The sequence below is a fragment of the Argiope bruennichi genome, chromosome 2, assembly GCF_947563725.1.
Source record: "Argiope bruennichi chromosome 2, qqArgBrue1.1, whole genome shotgun sequence".
Taxonomy (NCBI): domain Eukaryota; kingdom Metazoa; phylum Arthropoda; class Arachnida; order Araneae; family Araneidae; genus Argiope; species Argiope bruennichi.
This window is the reverse complement of record NC_079152.1, coordinates 81,029,472-81,050,760: the sequence shown is the minus strand read 5'-3', so window position 1 is coordinate 81,050,760 and position 21,289 is coordinate 81,029,472. Positions and strand designations below refer to the sequence as shown.

General features: G+C 26.4%; 1 protein-coding gene across 1 annotated transcript in view; it reads left to right on the top strand.

Moving 5' to 3' along the window:
* The window catches only part of LOC129962232 (galanin receptor type 1-like), a 99,443-nt gene extending 87,118 nt beyond the window's left edge, over nucleotides 1-12,325 (top strand). The window contains exons 5-6 of the mRNA XM_056075972.1: nucleotides 1,391-1,532; nucleotides 11,894-12,325. Of these exons, the coding sequence (XP_055931947.1) occupies nucleotides 1,391-1,532; nucleotides 11,894-12,325 (574 nt within the window). The remainder of the gene's footprint in view (nucleotides 1-1,390; nucleotides 1,533-11,893) is intronic.
* The last annotated feature ends 8,964 nt before the right edge of the window (nucleotides 12,326-21,289 follow it).

Here is a 21,289-nt window from a genome sequence, read left to right as displayed (position 1 = left end):
AATGACATGATGGAAAAGTATTGGCCATAATCTATTGAGCCGAAATTCAAATTAGGCCGAAGCATTAAAAGTTGTAAATGCATTTAAGTAAATATTCAGATGAAATTAAAATATCTTTTGTTAAAAAAAAACCGTGTGATTAAAAATTTGATGTACTTCAATTATTCTTTCCAATTATTTAAAAATTAAAATTTAAAAAAATGATTCCTAAATAGAAGATTAAAAAGATTTATTAAAAAAATTTGTTAAAAATAAAGTTTATTGGCGTATAAAGTTTCTATATCTTCTTTCTTTTTGGTTAAAAAAAAATAGGATTATTTTCCTTCTGCTTTTTAGGATAGAGTTTTTCTTTTTGGAGGTAAAAGGGAATAAATAAAATAATCAGAAATGCTTTTATCAGAAATGCTCGATATTTTATTAAAAAATATATCAATTTTTTAATATTTTTTATTTAAAGGAAATGTTATAAAATAAAATAATTTGTACTTCTTCAATCATAACTACACTAAAATATTTTTAGAATCAAATTAATAAAAATAAAATAAATATAAATACCTTAATAAGTAAAATTTTCGCTGTATAATTTTTTTTATATTTTTATAACATTAAATTCATAATTTTCATACATATGTTTATTATATATAAATTCAAGAATTTAGCATGTGTGTGTGTTTAATTTATCACAAAATACAAATGCATCATTAGCCAACGAGAGAATATGAGTCAATTTTTCATAATATTTTTAATTCAACGATTGTATATCCCTTTTTGGATTTCGTGTTCCACATCTTAAAAAACAAAACAGTTAAACAAAGTTAAATTCGATTTCATTAAGCTCGCTAAGCAAATTTGAATTGACCTCAAATCTATGAAAGAAAAAGTATTTGTAATGCAATAATTTAATTTCAAAAAAATTGTAGAATTGACCTTTTCTGTAATTATTATGATGATGATGATTATTTTGTGAAAATACTTTCAATTTCACATTTATATTTCGAAGATGATTGCCCTGTTTCGTCACCGTTATCTTATGCATATTCTTAAACATTTGAAAGTAGCAATGAAAAAAGAATCAGTATATAAAATAATTATAACAGCTTTGTTTCTTACGAAAATCAGACTACTTCTATAAATTCTACTCTCAGTTGTGGTAATTCAAAGATCCTAACTCAGAAGGATCTTTACTATTACTTTTTCAGTATATTTTCTATTTCCTTCAGATTAAAAAAAAAATCTACTTTTCAAAAAAGAAATTGATTTGATTTGATAATATTCAAACCAAAGTTTAATACTTCAAAATTATTACATTTGTTGTATTTTTTTATCTCGCACTTTAAAACAGATCATATTTCATGATTCTTATTTTTGTTCTGTTCCTGCTGCCATCTAGGAGTGACTCCGATAGAGATGAATTGAGAAATTCTCGTCACTGCTTAATCCGATTTTCTTGCACCCGACAACAGAGGGCACCACCAGAGCATGTCTTGAGCATACATCGCCAAGGAATAGAGATTCAAAATGCTCGGAAGCAGGTGACAAACAAATAAATATCTTTCATTCCATTGCCAATAGTTCTTTTTTATATGTTAAAAAAAATAAGTATTTTTTGCGTAGCAATTATTGTTGCAAATTTTACTTTTCCAAACCATGTATAAATTGATTAATTTTATGATGCAATTGCTTCTTTTCAAAAATTAGATATCTTTCCTTATTACAACGAGTTTCCAACTAGGAAAGATATTTAAAATATTGCTACCTTATTGCTGAAAATTGCAAATACTAAACGACATTATTGAATTTATAAGGGTATCTTGATACTTCTAAAATTATACAAGAATTCTATTAATTTTATATATTTTTTTTCGAAACGAAAGGCCACATGAGGTAAGAACCATAGCAAATCAATATTGTGCTAATTCGAAACTGCGCATCAATATAAATAAGAAAAAACCATGAAAAATTAAATATGCTGATTGATTTTAGAAGAAAGTTTTAGGCAAAAATTTTCAATGTCCTAGCATAAAGCCTATTAAACATTATAATAACTCCGCTCAATTCAATAATATATATGAAAAAAGTTTCTAATGCAGATTTCTTGTATAGTGCATCATCACTTTTCCATCTTTTCGCTTCAGAAAACAGCATATAAACTGCGCATCATCTTAGTTAAATTGAGTGTTCCATAGCAAATGTTGCAGTCTTGGAATTTCATCACAAATTATTCTTAATAATCTGGTATATAAAAAAATGAAATAGTTTCGTTTCTTACTTTTATTTTATGTTAGAGAAGTAAAAAATATTTTTTATTCAAAAAATTTCCGAAACTTATTTCAATCATTTTTTACTTGAATTGCTTTGTTGTTAAATGCTACCGTAATAACTAAATGAAATATCCAAATAAAATCAATTTATATTAAAACAATTGGATCGCAAAATTACAGTATACATATTATTCCAATGAAAAAAAATCAGATGCAATCACTTTTAACTTTTAAAAACAAAACTTCAAAAGATTTTGCTAATTTTAAAAAAATCATTTAATGTTAATATTTGGCAAATGAAATTTTTATTTAATACCCCATATTTTAATAATTCAAGATGAATATTGAAAGAATGAACTAACCTCAGTTTTTCCGCCCGGTAGTTAATTTGCATGCATACTGCTATCGAACACTACATTATGACTTATCGAAGCTGTATAATATTCAAAAGTATTTCTTTATATATATATATTGAGAGAGAGAAAGAGACAAAGATATTTTTTTTAATAATGAACAGATGTTTAACAACTAAACAGATCTAATTGAAAAATCGTCTATTAATTCCAAAAGTTATTAAATAATTAATAAGTTGAAAATTTGAACCAGTAAATACTATGAAACATATCAGAAATACTAAATTTCTACAAAATAATAAAGATAATTAATATAATATACCTATGAATCTGTCAGGAGTTTTGATTTTGTGAAAATATGACAATACAAACTTTTCAACGTTTATTCTCATTAAACTACAGTACAAAAGTCAGGGAAATATTTAAAATTACAAAATAATAGTTTACTACTTGTTAGTAAATAAAATGCATATGCTGAAAGAATAAAATCAACTTAATTATAACTATTTTAAGCAGAAGAGTCTGCTTTCCTTCATAAGAAGAAAAAAAAAGAGTTTGAGTAATAATTTAAATGATTCTTTATGCCACCATTTTTATTTCTATCAGTATTTTTTTTACCTGAAAGTAATTAGTTAAATAAGAATGAAGTGTTTCTTCCTTCAGTCAATTTGCATAATCTAAATACTACCGAAATACTTCTATAAATTAATTATCTAGTAATATGATAATACATTTGTATAAATCTTTCCCGGTGGAGTTTACAGATCAACATTCTTGAATTCTAATTATTTTTTAATCTTTCATTTTATATACAAAATTTTTCAGTTGAATCATTGTACTAATTTCAATGTATTATAATTTAGAGAAAGTATTTGAACAAATTAGCTACATGATTCATCTTCGTCTATCATATTTAATACAAAATAAGAGTATTATTTAAAATATATGATCAAAAAAAGAGTCAAATTTGTAAAGATTGATTAATTTAATATTGATGAAACTAAGATTAATGAAGATCTGAAGATTGATGAAAATAAATGTTATTTATTTATGTGAATAAAAATTTCTCCGAAACCGCTCAAACTTACCTTTTCTAAAAACAGGTAATAATTAGGTAAATAAATTTATTACATAATTAAGTAAATTTCAAAATAATATTTTTTAACTCTGAGGTTTACAGGTTTGTTTGCCTTCTTATCTTTAATAATAGTATAAAGTCGCGCACAAAAAAATTGCTTTGGATATTTTTAATAAATGCAATAACTAAGAGGAAACATTGAAACAAAATAACTAAATCTGTCTACATTATTACATTAATAATAGCGCACGTTAAAAGAAAATACTATTCAAAAATGAGTTTCATATATTAAATAAATAAAAGAGACAATGTATAAGAAATAATGCACAAATATTAAATATTTTTTACAGTTGTTTTTATTAAAAAGGAGAAATATATTTATGTATCTCACTCTCCATCTATAGCATTAGAAGTATATTCACAATTTATATGTGGAGTAGGAGCTAACATAAAACATTTCTTTTTAGCTGATTTAAAACGATTTGATACAAATTCACAATTTTAATCACGTGCAACAGCGAAACATTTTATAAGTTATTTGTGGCACGATGTCCCTGAATGAAGCCTAGTCATTCTCATAGTTCTATTTCCTGCAGTCTTGATCTTGGCTAAAGTTTTTCAATTTTTCACCTTAATAATTTTCCAGTCTTTTTTACAGGCTTTACAGGCTTAAGTTTTGGCCCTCTTTTCCTCATTTTCGGGTACTAAATGGTTTAGTTAAAAATATCTTTTTTGATAGTTCTTTTGTTATTCAATATTATAAAATATCCTGCCCATTTAAACCTATGCATTGTTACAAATTTAAGAAATGTAAACCCCCTACTCAAATGCAATGCACTCACATTTCATGTCCCGAAGTGCAGATTCATCAAGTCCTTTCCCTAACCGTTTTACATTCGTCAGCTGGGGATTTCTTTCTTTGTATTTCATAATGAGATGGTTTATTAACACTACTCCAAGCCTCAACCCAGAGAATTAATCCCGAGAGTTTCCAACAATACCTCTAGACAGTATGTACCCATTTTAGTCGCCTCTGAATGGCATACATGAGCTACCTTAGGACTATTTTTTCACTCTCGGACAATACTGGAGGGCACATTCACACTAAGCCCAAATAAAGAGAAACACTTAGATTTAGATTTTTTTTCTCGTGTCAAGTCCTGAAACTCTTAAATGCTTCAGGATTTCGTTTTCATATTCAATGTCTTAAATAGTTATTATTTAGAAAGTAAAAATAAAGCTTTCTTACATATAATGATTCTGTAATATTTCGAAAGGACAAAAATTCTTATTTATTTAATATAATACTTTGAAGTTAATTAATTATTTTATTTTTTTCTCTGCTCATCAAATTATTACCTTACACTTTTCAAAAGTTCTACTGTTGTTTTTTATCTGGTTTAAACATGTTTCAATATTCCAAAGAAGATTTTTCTATTGTGTATATATTCTGCACAGTATGAAAATAGATTCTAGGTTTCAGCATCCAAATGCTTCATCCAGCTTTATTTCTATTCTGTTATTAGTATTGATTGCCTCTATAGAACATCCGCTTACAATTCCGGTCATACTCCAGAGGACGATAATTCCAACTTATCTGTAATTGGGTAATTTTCTAGAGTGTTTCTCATCATCACTCCTTTTTTATCTAAAAATATGGCCACGGGAATAATGCGCTGCGAATAGAATTATTTATTTTCTGTGGGTACTTTTCTTCATTCCAGTAACACTTCTGATATCTTTATTTTTCCTAATTACTACTGATGTATGTATATAATTTAAAGTATCAGTGTTGGAAATACTAATCAAGAATATCTTGCCATTAAGTTTCCCATTCATATTAGAATAATACTTTTTTTATTAAATTTTTGTACTCCGAAGAAATGTATTTTTTTATGGATGAATTCAAATACAGCTGTATATTTTGCTATGAAACTGGATTTCTGTTTTCAAATGCTGTACAATTTTGAAAAAGTTTTTAAAGAGCAACTTAAATTAATGTTAAATATAAAAAGTCATTCTCAATAATAGGCAATTTATCCTGTCTATGCTCTTTCGACATTAAATATGAAAACAAATCAAGCATTGATGTCTATTAAGTTTGAAGAATTAGCATATGTTTCCTAATAATGTATTCTCAATATTTCACTCTGAATAAATTGAATCATTGAAGTGTATTATTTAAAATACACTTTAATGGACCAATATTATCTACATATTGAAATAAGTATTTGCAGCTGAAATGAAATAAACGCTTTAATTGTAAATCATAAATAAATTTTGCTTAATATTTCCAAGGTATTAAGATGAATTTCTGTAAATTCATTTAAATTATATGTATATCTAATTTAACAGAGTCTTTATAGCACTGATAATTGGTATTTTATAAATAAGGATATTGCAGCGTCTTTCTTTTCTGGTATGCTTATACCGTTTTGCTTTGAAGTAAACCACAATCTAAATCTTCTCATGCACCAATAATATTTCGTTATAATGTGAAGGAAAATATCCATGCTTATTATTGAAACATTTATTATGTAAGCATTCTGAATCGTACAATTAAATAAATTAAAACTAATCTTCCATATTCTTTAATAACTCATTCAATGCTTTGCATTTCTTAAAACTTATAATTTTATATTTCATTTCTAATTTTGTAATAACATTATTACAGCGAAAAACATTTTGACTTAAATTACACGTTTCATCCTCTTTTCGATGTGCTTTTTATTGTATTAAAATATTTTTATTAAAGTAAATCTGTAATAATTGTTCATTTGTTTAATATGAATTTAATGTATTAAATCTGATTAAATTTGTACGAAATTGAAAAAGTTAAATGAAATAAATTGTTGATATTTATAAATTCCTTTATTTAAAATTTTAAAATTAAAAGCAGTTGATAGAAAATTCATTCTTACTTATCTTCTATTTTGTCGGTATCACACCCACTTCAACGAAATTATTTTAAAGGAACATATCAATAAAAATTCTTGAGGGATTAAAATTTAAAAACAACTAATTTAAACTTTCTAGAAAATGTCACAAATTAATTCAGTATTATCTCCATTAAATAAAATACAAGAGTACTATTTCTCATACAAATTTAGCTACGCTTTTGTCATAAGTTTTTAATTATTTGGGAGGTTTCTAAAGCGAATGCATTTCTATGGTATTGGAGAAATATTTGGAGCTTTGGTTGCTTTTCACTTCATTACATCCCACTCTCATGATCACTTGTATTCACTTTTTTTAAGAACTTTTTTCTTATTTTCTAATATATTTTTTAAAAATAGTAATTTGGGAAAATTTGATATTTTTTTCTGTTTTGTAAACGAAACTTTTATGGAGAGGATATTAAGAACATAAAAAAGTAGTAATTTTGATGTTTGATTTCTACATGAATGAAGTTTCTTTAATTATGTCTTACTGCCGATCTGTGTTGAAACACTATAGATAAAAATTTCAGGAAATTACCTAGATAAAATTTAAAATATTATTCCCACACCAAAAACAAAGGTCTCTAAAGAATTTCAGCAGCAAATTAGCAAAAGTTCAGTATTAATTTTCCAAAATGCAGAATTTTTGGGACTATCTATTACTTATAATGGCAATTACATCTAAGGGAAATAATAAGTATTTTTATATAATGTTATGCATTGAAGTGACAAAGTCACAGAATACCTTCTAATAACGTGTCAAATCACCTTTCCCCTTGATAAGTACAGCAACTTGGCTTATTATTTTTATTTCACTTTTATAAATCAGGAAAAAATTGTCTAATTTGGATCACCTAATCATTTTAAAAAATGTGCTGTGGTCGAGAAGTTAACTTAAAAAATAGTATTCCATTGTGATGTATCATCTTCAAAAAATGTTGTTAGCATTCTTAGAAACATTTTAAATTAGAATAAAAATACTTTATTAAAAGTTTGTCATAATTACAATTGGACAAGCAGTCTTCTCAAACTGGGCCCTTAGTTTTCGGAACTGAACAGCCAATTTCTTGAAATACAATTAAAGCAAAAGGTACCATGCATATGATACAAAATCACAAAGTCTTGGTTTTTTTTACTTTTTTGAGACAATACTTTAATATTTATTTCTTTATTTATTTTTACTTTTGCCTTTTATTATTATATTCCACTTCCATTTTAAGACAACTAGTAGTTATTTTAACTTCTCTCTGTGTAATTCATCCTAACATTCCTTCACTTATTCCGAGATAACAGCCTTCTTGATTTGAATAATCAGATTCAGGGGAAAATTTGTGGTTATGACAGCCTAAAAAGTATAAAGTATAAAAAATTTTTCAACAACAGAAAGTCTCACCGAACTACATTTTAAACTATTTAAATAAAATTATTTGAATAAATGATAGCAAATAAACTTTTTATCGCACATTATATTTTATATTTATAATAAAATAGCGTAAGTGTTATTTGTCATTTGTTAAAATAAAATGTTGTCAAATTTTCCATATTTATTCTCTAAATACACCATATACCACTTTATCTGGACTTTTTTTTCTTTGTGATCCTTCAAAAAGAATGATTCCACAAACTACATTTACGACGATGCAACATAAGTTGTCTATTTTACATCCCAAATATTTAATAAACTTGTATTTACAATAACGGACCAATCTCGATGATGATCTAAATACAAAAAAAAAAAAAATTTTCTTGGGATACTAATATTTATCTTTAATTCTTATTTAATTATTTTGGAAATTTCTTCCTATTATTTTTTTTGTTATTCTAGTACAATCTTCTTTACATCAAATAATAATTTCATAAAAATTAAGCAATAATTTTTACTTATAGCATAATTTCTCTTCGCTAATTTAAATTTTTAATAACACACAATAAATTTACAGGTTACTTACAATAATATGCAGCTTACGATATAATAAAAAACTAAAAGCGGTATGATGCAAATATTCCTAATAAGGAGATCAATTTGGTTGACATTGTTATTTCAAATTACTCTGCATATTTAATTCTCATTTTACTAATTAATGAACTAAGTCCTTATTTTTTAGAACGTTTCCGAAATAATTTATTTGCTTCAAAATGTTTTCAGAGAATTAAGTTCAGAGCACTTCCTTAAAGAAAATCATCTAAAAAGATTTTATTTTATCCAGAATATAAAAAATTGACACAAACTGGAACGTGCATCTGTGAAATTAAGTGCATTTTAATTACATTTTATCCTTTGAAACCCTTTAGTAAATACTTTAACGTTGACAAGATTAACACTAATTAATTGTATTTCAAATGGATGGAGGAAAAAATTGTCACATGGTTACGAGTTATTCAAAAGAAGGGAGTCTCAGACAATTGGCCTTTTGTAAAAGAATTTTTATGTTTAATATGTATCAAAGGAAAGGTTTAAATAATCAAAGAAAAGTCCTTTACTAGATAAGCTTTATTGATCTTAATTAAAACTTACATAGAAGAAAGAACAAAATGTAATTTTTGAGGCACCCAAAATATATTGTGTAAGCTTTTAAAGCATTAAGCATTTATATTCTTACTTATACTTTTAAGCATTTATACTCTTATGATTATATATTATCATCCCTTTTTGAATTAAATTCCTTTATTTTTTCAGAAATGCTTTTATAGATTTTAATATGATTTATAATTAATTTAATAAATTTTAACAACGTGTTCAGAAATTTTAATTAATGTTTTTATCATTTAACTTTTTATACCTTAGAATGCATTTGCTTATTATCTAACATTCATTTGAAAACAATAATTTGGCATTTTTTGGCTTCGAATTAATAGTTCTGAAAACAGATTATGCTTATTTTTATCTACTGTAACAAGTCCCTTTACTCTAAATAAAAATTTTATTGAAAAAAAAGTTGGAAATGATTATTATAGCATTATTTCTCATCATTAGCATCAAAGTAAATTGTTTTCTAACACATAATCAATTCAAAGGCTATATATGTTTTTATTATATTAAGAATTTTACCTATATTAAGAATTTCATTCTATAGATAATTTGGTTAAGTTTGTTTTAAAATTATGGGCAAAGATTTTCTTTTTGTGTTGCTAAGTTATGTGTAGTGAATAAAATTCTAGAAATATATTATTAAATTGTAGTGAAGTCAATAGTTTCCAAAAAAGGGTAATTTTCTTGATTTCTAATTTTCTTCATTTTTTTTCTTACAATTAATTTTCTTTATTGTTCTTTGAGTCATTGATATAAATATACGTGTGTTAAAATCTTGTTTTAAATTATCGGAGGACAAAAATTTGAATATCATCAAATATAAATATTTTGCACAAGTTTAAAGAGGAAGGATTACTTGGGTAGACGTAATGTTATTGCTATAGAAGATATGGAACCAATTTTTACGTAATTTAGATTTAATGACAAATACCTGCATAGTAAAACTCCCAAACCCAAATTTGGAGCGTGAATAATATGATCCGGTAACACGTTCTAAAGAATGGACTTATTCAAATCTCTATCATCGTTCTTTAAGCACAAATGATGTCAAATCAATGTTTAACAAAAATATAAATTTTGAGAGAAATAAAATATAATGAAATGTTTCATTAAGAAAGAGTGTTAAATTAATTATTTTCTATTTATAAAAATCAAAGGGAGAATAAAAAAAGATCTGAATGGAAGCGATAAGAAGATGGCAGTAGTTTAGGTTTCACCATTATGTTGTAAACTATTAAGTTCGCAATAATGATTTCCATATAAATTTTAGTAACATTGATTCGTTATGCCTAAATATACATAGTATCGGAAAATCACAATAATGTATTCAGATATATCGTATCATGTTACAATTTTATTAACTATTATGTTCGCAATTAAACTATTATGTACGCAGTAATGATTTTCATATAAATTTTAGAAACATTGATTCGTTATGCTTAAATATACTTAGTATCGGAAAATAACAATAAAGTATTCACCTACATGGTATATAGATATCTTATTATGTTACAATTTTATTTGCAATACAGACAGATAAAATTGTAACACAGATATTCATCAAAATGCATTTCTGGATTTAACAAATTACACTCATACATTAAATTTATAAGTAACGCAGAAATGTTCAGAAGAAATGAAACCTAGTAACAAAACCGAAGTTTTCCTTTGACGGTTTTAGCCTTTATATAAGTACATTTATAGTGTTATTCGCAATAACTTTATGAGAATATGAAAGTCAACTAAATTTTTGAAAAAAATTCAAAGGAGAAAAAAGAATTTAGCATTTACCGCATTAAAATTCAATTCTCTTTGTAAGAAATATTTCAGATTTCTATTAATATAAAAAATGACATTAAAGCAAATATCCTCTAAATATGAGCTAGCAAATGTCTACGAAATATACATTTATTTCGCACCATCATATGGTTTATGTCGTTATAAGAATATTTCATAGAAGAATAAATTTCTACTTTGTTGAATTCGAGCATGCAAAGAAAAAGTATTATGATCGTCATAAAATTCGAATTTGAAATTCTGACGAATCTCCACATTTCAAACGTCCCTCAATCAGAAAAACACATTTTTTAATTATGTCTGTATATCAATATGATAACTAAAAAAAGGTTTTGAGCAAGACATATAAATTTTGATGTATAATCTCCACCGCAAATTTATAGATTTCTGTCAAATTTTGAATAATAACCATACAGGCCTTCCAAATATAAATTGACATATTCACTCTACAGAATGAAGAAAATTAGTTGGATAAAATTTGGTACAAAGATTTAATATTTGTAGATAAGTGTGAAATATGGAACCATGTCCCTTATGGTGTTTAGTCTCATTTTCATAAGACGTAAACATGATAATTAAAACACGAATGATTCAAATATATGAAATTTAGTAGTTAATCTGTCTATTACAATATTAATTCTGTCGAATTTTAGTTTTAATCGTTTGTAAAAATGGCGTCAAAAATTAAAAATCAGTTTTCTGGTGAGTGTGTATTAACCGCATTCAGTGCTTAATTGCCAAAACAAATCATCAAAGGCTGTATTCTCTCAAGTTTTTTGTAACTATTGTTAGCATATAGAATAAGGTTAATAATGCAGTTAACATTTATTATGAAATGTGCGCGAAAGTTTCAGGGAGACCACTCGTATTGATTTAATTATATATTTTGCATTCATATAAGCAATAATCAAATAAATTTACATTTCTTTTCATAGGTTATCAAGATGCTCATACTGGTAATTATCCTTTTCCTTCTATGCTGGGGCCCTCGTCTAATCATGCACGCTATGATCAAGCATGGCCTCAGCAACTTCACCGTTCACGTTTACAACATGCGTGTGGCAGCCTACTTGCTGTCCTTTACACATTCGGCGATAAATCCCATCATCTACGGATTCATGTCTACCAACTTCAGAAAAATGATGCTACAATGCTGCAAAGATAGCGTGTGCTGCAAAGAATCCTGCGCCACCTGCGGCAAGACGAATCACACCATCATAGAAGAGCAGCCTCAGCGCCGTACGATGTCCGATTCGTATGAATTCAGCACCCTTACCACAAGCACCAGAAGGTCTCGACAAGTCAATTCCATTAATGTGGAAGATGCCAGATTAAGAAGAAATGAGGAGCAGTGGACAGCCGTCTAAATCAGTTATTTTCAAAGTATGAACATTGAAATTCAATAATGTTCTTAAAAATTTGATTATGTTGATGACGATTAAACTTTATGTAATTGTATTATTTTGATACTCACAAAATTAAATATTTAAAATTTATTTTCACAAAATTAAATATTTAAAATTTATTTTCACAAAATTAAATATTTAAAATTTATTTTCACAAAATTAAATATTTAAAATTTATTTTCAAAAAATTAAATAAGGAATATGATAGACATAAATTATTGTGTTCATTTCAAAACTTAATTAATTAACAATATATTAATATAACAATATTTTTTTTGTTTGAAAAAAGCCGTTTTAACAATTTTTGATGTGGCATGTGGTTGTTTGAGGCTTCAAGGTGAAAACATTTTCAGAATGATATTTTCAAAGTAGACATGTTCTTTCGTCTGCAGAATTCTTGATATTAAGTATATAAGTATTTCTTTCTTTTTTGGAGGAGGAGAAAGGTGCTTATGTAAAAGAAGAGGCGGTAATTACTAAGAAACTTTTTTACATACGAGGGTGGGAAGAAATATTTGCAGATTAACAAGAAAAATAAAATAAATTTGTTTAATGATTGCTTTATTTTTTAAGGTAGTCTCCTTCCAAAGATATACACTTGCTCTAACGGTGCGGCAATGCTTGGATTCCCTCTTTACAAGCTCTTTCGTCTATTGCCTCAAAGTAGGTATTTGTCGCTGAGATGACTTCGGTGTCCCAACAGAATTTCCTTCCAGATAGATTTTTTTCAGATTGGGAAGGAGGCTGTAATCCTTCGGGGCCATATCTGGGGAATTGGAGGAATGAAGAAGATCTCAAACTTCAGTTCATGAAGTTTTGCCATCAGAATGACAGGCTTGTGGATAGGAGCATTATCCTGTGAAACAGTACTTGATGAAATGATCGAAGCTGGTCTTTTTTTTCTTTAATTTTGGAATGCAATTTATCCAAAAGATTAGCATAATGTTCAGCATTTATGGTCCTTCTTTTTTCTAGATAATGCAACAATGAAATTTCCTTAGCATTCCAAGAAAAACTGTTGTCATTACCTTTGTTAAAAAAAAAGGCTCACTTCCCACTGTTTTGATAGCTGTTTGGTCTCTGGAATATAGTGATGGATCCATGTCTCATCCACAGTGACGAAACCCCGCGAGAAATCAGTAGGGTTTGAATTGTACAGCTCCTAAAATTCTTCTGATATCGTCATACGCTACAGTTTTTGATCCAAAATCAGCAAATACGGCACCCATCTTGTTGACAACTTTCCCATACCCAAAATATCAATTAAAATATGATGTGCTCATTCCTTGGATATGCTGACATACTCAGCAACCTCTGTTAATTTCAGTCAGCGATCATTCGTAATATTTGTGTAAACGTTTCTAACGATTTCATCTGAAGTGGCTGATTTTGGTCTTTCAGAACGCTCTCTATCCAAAATGCTTGTACGACCAAGTTTAAAGTCTGAAACCCGTGTTTTCACCATTGTAAATGAAGAAACAGATTCTCCCAGTGTGGTATATAGCTCAGTTTTAATATCCGTTACAGATAAGCTTTAAAAAAAAAATATTTTATCACAGCTTGCACTTCAGTTTTCTCAAAACTTGGCTAAAAGCAAACGAAAAACATTTTAAAACAGCAAAGTATAAAAACAACCAAATACAAATCTTTTAAAATACGCAAGAAACATTAAACAAATATAGTACTTTGAAGTGCTTTATTCAAAGTGATTACGGAAACGCCATCTCTACGTCAGGCCTGAAAGTTTTGATCCCACCCTCGTAAATGCAAAACACCCGTTAATAGAATAAGATAAGATCGTTGCAAGAATAGCAGTTAAATCATTTTCTTGCTATTTAATACAGACAATTTTTAAGTGAAAGTGAGCTCATACTGAAATTATTTTATTTCAGTATGCTCTCTCTGCTCTTTTATTCAATCTTAAAATAAGATCAATAATTAATGACCAGACTGTATAATTTAAGTTTTTGATGCATAGAGTATCAGCATATATGCATAGAGTTTACCCATTTTATCCAAATTGAAATTCGATCGATTTAAAAAAATTATCTTTATTTTTATAAAAGAGACATTTTCAAATTTTTAATAATATGAATAGTTATAAAGAATAGATCAAACCATTTTTGAGAAGTAGATGTTTCTAATGAAGTAAATTTTAATATTTTACATAGCAACATTGCTTAAAAATTATACTGGAACAAGTTTCAACAGCAACTTCTCCAGTATTCTAATGCCAACATCTCATCTCCAATTACCGAAAATGCTGAAGTTTAAATCTTATAAATCCAATGAATTTGAGGCCAAATTAAAATGATTTCAAAATGAAGAAATGATTTCAAAATGAAGAAAGGATTTCAAAGCAAAAAAATGAAGCATTATAAAATATGTCTCATATTTTTTAAACTCAGCAATACTCCGCTTATAATTAGCTTTAAAGATTATCGTCAAGCAACAAATAAAATTTTCAAAGCTATTTTTAAATTCTTTCTAAATTATATTAGGAACAATTTTAAAACAATGCAATTACCATTACTTTAACAAATATTTACATTAAATTAACAATGAGATTTAATTATTGGTCACAAAAATTTTTCAATCTACAATTCATGATTAATTGCTTAAAAAATGCCTGAATTTTAAGGCATCCTATAAAAATAAGAGATTTCAAGTTTATGAACTGTAGCGGAGTTTCACAAACTTTTCCAGCCAAATATCCTGTTATATGTATATAACACCACACCATACCTCTGCTACTAAATGTTATATGTAAAGAGCTTTCATTTATTATAAATCTGAAAAAAAATCTCAGATTTATAATAAAGAATAAGTAAAAGCCACATCTACCATGTGTACATAACAGCACTCATCTCTATATTTGATGTTAAAATCCTGATAAAGCATGAGAAATACATTTTTTTTGTGTGCTAACACAATATGGTGCTTTGTTGTTATCATAAAGTAATTAAAACCTGCTGAAGTTTCATTTCTACCGAACAAACTGCATTTACAGTATAATCTGTGATAATTCTAGTCTTCATTGTATTATTTTTAATATCGATTGGTACAATCTGATATTAGATTATACAGTGTATTTTATATAATTTTTATTTATTTATATTCATTTAAATAATGTTTTAATTATATATACAGGAGTTGATTTATAATTTATATATTTATTTTATTTCACATAATTTTACACAACATCAATGCCATTTTAATCTTTTAACGTTTTTTTTTCAACATAAATTTATATTTTTCGTATAAAAAATCCAAGATAAAGCAAAATTAAACTTAATAATTGTCATAGTTAGTCCAGTATAGCACGCGCGATCAATCAAATTATTTTATTCTTTCTGAAAAAAAAATCATAGAGAAGACTTGTAAGTCTTCCAAATATATCTATACCGCGTTTTCCGGATCACATTTTTATTTAAATCAATTTTAACGAATTCTTATTGAAAATTTGCAGTTTAAAATTAACAAAGTGCTTTTGGGAACGAATGAACCTACCGCAGGAATTAATCACTATGTTCTCTGTGCATGTGCATTATATGTAAAGTAAAATATTCTCTGGCTAATAGCACAATTTAATGTCCTTCGTAGCAGTTTTGTGTGCTCAAAGAGTAGTGATTTTTTTTAACATTTGCAGCAACTTTTTGTGGCTCGTGGATTTTTAGACCCTTTGTAGACATCTTTGTAATGTCTGCGTTGACTCCTTAATGTTATAATAATTTTTATGAGTAAATTGCGTTGTGGTTAAATATATGGTAATATTTCCTTCAATGACCCATTCTCATTTTGCGGAAAATAATGTTGTATGATGAAGTTTAATGCTGAATTAAAATATATTCATGATTAATATTTCAAAAAAAAATTAATGAAATGGCCCTGAAAAGGCATATTGTTACTTTTCAAGGACCATAAATATTATTTCCATTTCTTCATTTTCATCCATTTTATTTTAGGAAAATGTATTACTTTTTCAAAGAAGGTACCTTTCACGCATGTTTAATTATAAATTAATGTCTTCTACAGTTATGATGAAAACTTTTCATGCTGAATCTTGATGTGAACATGAATGTGTATATGTATTTATTTATATAAGTGTTTGTAAATATAATGTATTTCCCTTAATTTCGTGTGAGTTATAGCATGATAAATTAAACTGGCCTGACAACTTTTATGCAAAATATCTACATTGTGCCTATAATTTTTTATGTTTTTCAACATAATTTTTTTTTGTTTTATTTTAACATTTACCAAATGACATTTATTGCTGTGACTTAAAATATAGTTTACAAACATTAACATACGATATGTTAGTTACAATAGTTCATACATAAAATGTGCACTAACATACGCAATGTTAGTATAATTAACTGAGAAATATTTGTTTCAAAATTTTTAAAGTATTTGCTTTAAATAAAGAACCGAAATTAGAACTGGTTTGTAATAATTACTGATTAACTTTGTTTGATTATCGCTTTATGTAGTAATTGATTCTTTCTTCAATATCAGAGAATTAACCAACAATTAACCGTAGCAGTTCTTGAATGTTTTGGGCCATTCTCAGATATTTTATTTGAATCATTATAAAATTTTTCCCCACAATCTTTTATCTTCACAGATTTTTATTTGTTGCTTACATTTACAAACCTGCGCATTCTCAGGTATTTATCCATTGTTTGCATGCTCATATTTTGCACAACTGATAGTATGGAAGTCAATCCATACTTTTAATTTGAAAATTAATATGACAACTGTTTTCTTTTGACTAAGCAATATATGTCTATTGGCAAAACTGATACATAAAATTGAAAGGCATATTGAAGATAAAAGTAATGAATGCATTTAAATTGTGAATGACCTTTCCTTTAAATATAGATCTGTGCTTTGTATTTTGCTTTAATGTCTTATCGCATAAGTATCTACATCTACATTAATGTTATTGGAAAGAAAAGGTGCTCATCATATTTTTTTTTTTTTTTACTTTAACAGTGACATGTAGTTATAGTTATATAATTCTCTAAATGTCTACTTACATATTTATAATACATATTCATTCTATGTACTGTGCCACAGAATGTTTTCAGATCCTGGACTGAAAACTGAGCACCTCCAGTAGTACAGAAATATGTGCTTTTTTGTGACAAAGAAGAATTTCGTTTTTATCAATCGCTGTATTATTTATTTTATTTTTTCAGGAATTAATTAAATCATTTTGAGTTTATTGAATAGAAACAAATGTAGAACACACAGTGATAGAAAATTCGTTCCTTCAAGCATTAACCACTGGAAAATGACAAACATACATCTAACGCATGAAAACTCAAAAATTTAAAATAAAACTACTCTTTTTGTAATATAAAAAGTCATAAAACAAATCTAAAATATTAATCTCATCCTTCCTGAAAACTTCGTATTTATTTTTTTTTTCTTTCTTTGAAGCTTGAATTCATATAATCCTTGATTTTTCTCCCCTCCCATTTCGAATATTTCCCATTTTAATATGTGAATAAAATATTCAGAAATAAAAGCGATGGGAAAAATATAAGATTTAATTATGATTAAGAAGAAAAAAACAAGTAACTTTTCCGAAAGTAAATTTAAGTAAACAAGTAAATTTTCCGAATTACATTAATAAATAAATAAAAATATCAGTAAGTTCTCGGATTCATATAGAGAAAATGTCACAATCGAAAAAATTCTTCGTGATGTGCCAGTTAACAGCTACAACTGAAATTAACATTTCAAATATGGATTCACCAGGAAAGAAAATGCAAATTTTAAGATTGAAAAAAGGTTTGAATAGAATAAAACTTTGCAAATTTTGCATATGACTGTCTCCAATAAGAAATAATAATCATTTTAGCTGTACAGCATGAAATAAAAATTAATCAGTTTGGTACAAAAAAAATTGTGAGAAAAAAATGCGAATTATTGAGTCGTTAAACAAGTATAATATACTTGTTTATTTCGTTATTGATTAATTTCTTCGTCATTAATAATTATCAATAATTGTCACTTGTTTATTTTGTCATTAATAATTTACATCATCATTGAAATAATTCTTAATTTTTTTTTCATCAATTTATATGGAATTACGCTCTTCTGTGGACTTTCGCAGAAATGTAAATGCTATAATTCAAAAATTCAATGACTTAAATATATGAAATTCGTTATTATTTTTGCAACTATCATTGTAATCCTGTGTCAAATTTTGGTTTCAACCGGATGGGAAAAGGCGTCTAAAAGGCAGATTTACTTTTCATGTAGTACTATCACGATCACTATCTACTATCACATGATTAAACGATAAATTCAGTAAAAATGGCACTTTCATGCCAAAGCTTTGGATTTTTTTAATTATCTTTAATATCCATTCCGGGAAAGCATAATTATATAAAAGCAGAGACGCGGACAAGGCACGTGCGCCACAAAAGCAGAAGTAAAAAGGAAGGGCAGAGCGAAACAAATGATCACTAGTCTTATATAACATGGGATTTCCGGCCACGTGTCAATTGAATACATGTTTTGCTCTTTGACACCTTGGCAAGGGCACCGAAGGGATCATTTTCTCTTGATACGTAGATTGATTGAGCAGTAATTTTTACACAGCTTCAGTTGAATTATTAAGTGGAATAAGATCAGGAAATAAAAAAATGTTTTACTATATACTAAATTAAGATAAAGTTTTAAAAATTAATTTTAATTAATTTAAGAGTTTAAAATATCATTACACACACACACACACACACACACACACACACACATATATATATATATATATATATATATATATATATATATATATATATATATATATATATATATATATATATATATATATATATATATATATATTAATTTTCCATTTTTCTAGCTGGCAAAAAAAAAAAAAAAAAAGTTTTGGAGCTCGAATGATTTTGAGATGAAAAAAAGTCCTTCGTTTTTGATAGTCACGTGATTGTTTAAAACCGGTTTAAATTTGTTTTTCACGAAAAAAAATTCTGGTCACGTGAAAAAAATTTTAGAACTCGATTGTTTTTGAGAAGGTCAAAAACCGTCGCTTTTCTAAATTTTGGTTATTGCAAAATATAAATCATGGGAGAACAGGATGTTTTTCTATCGGATTGATAGCACATGACTTAAAAAAATAATGTTCTCACATGATATCTTGAAATTTTCGATAGCAGATTTTTTTTTTTTTTTTTTTGGAAAATTAATTTTATTATTAATATCACAGTTTTGGTCATTCGTCTATGTTCTATACCATTTTTCGGAAGTGTTTTATGTTGAAAAGAACGAAATTTCACTCACGTTGTGTTAGTGTTATTTACTAGATTGTCATTACTGGTGAGATATTCAGAAACAAGGTAGTTCAAAAAGTTCTAAATATAAAAATGCTTAAAAAATGGAATTTTATATTAAATATCATTATCAAACTCAATTGAAATAGTATTGAATTTTTTTATTATTTTTAAATTTATATTTTTAACTTGTTTATATAACTGCTTTTTGTAAGGACATTACTTAAATTTAAAACATTTCTTCAAAATTCTGAAAATGAATTCCATATCATCCCTTTTTTTTTAATTTAAAAGATAAATGAAGGGCTGTAAGGGTGAGAACATTTAGTAAAGATTCAGTAGTCAAAAATTTTTAACTCATTTAAAAATGATTGTATTGTTACGTTTATTTAATGCAATAAATTTTCTCTGCATTTCTTTATTTTTAAAATGTCCAATTTATATACATATCAAATATCTATGCAAATCAAATATAAATGATGTTTTCTTTTTTAAATTAAGCAGCTATATTTCCTGTATCATTGTAGAGCAAATGGAAAGCTTACTATTACTCTGAACTTTTGGTTTAACTACACAATATGAACTATTTTCAGAATGTTATAAATCTTTTTGAACTACCTATGTTTCAAGATATATAAAAATGCATATGGCATTAAAAATTGTTTATCTCCTTTTGAGAATTATAATTTTATAAGTAAAATATAATATAGACCAAATTGTTTAACTGAGTTAATTAAGAAATTTTTATAGTTACTTCATTCACTTTCATATTAATGCTGATATTTATAAGTTGCTTAAGAAGTGTTTGTTATTGTAGTGATAAGCACATTATTTTTTAAATATTACACAAACCCTTTGCTGTTATGCATTTCTGATATGATGTTTCTAATGGATTAAGATTTATTAATATGAATGTTTTCATTTTCTGTAATTGGTGTTTTTACAGCATGCTATATATCTTGTTTTGTGAAAAATATTAATACGTGTATTTCATTTTTTTTATTTCAAGCATGAATAAATAAATCTAAGTTTCCTCTGGACTTTTATTTTCATCAAAAGAAATTAATAACCAACAACTTATTACTTTATAAACTAATTTATAAATTAAAAAATATGCATTCTTTGGAATGAATGAAAAACATCTGCTGTTACATTTAATGATAAAAAAAAACAGTTCAGTAAAACTAATCCTGTTTACAAAAAACCTGCCACTTTTACTTTTGATCATCAATGATTTTATTCTTTAAACAAATAATGTAAAATCAAAACAGAGTTGTTCACATAACAGAGTTGTTCACATCTAAGACAAGTTATGTTTAATTTAAATAGCATAATATTTAAAATGTCGAATACATCTAAGCCAATATCGAAGAATATCTAACCTATTTTTTTTTTAAACTTAATTTACAAATCCTCTTTTGTCTAGAGATATTCTTAATATGCAATTAATCACAAGTCAGTTCAATGCTTTTTCGAAATATTTATAACAGGAAATAGTAAAATGATTAGTAATTGCATTAAGAATAAAATTTCTGTGTATGACTGCATTTCAGAATAATTTTAAAAGTAATAATTAAAACCTTAGAAAAATCGGATACAAAGATTTGTTTTGAAT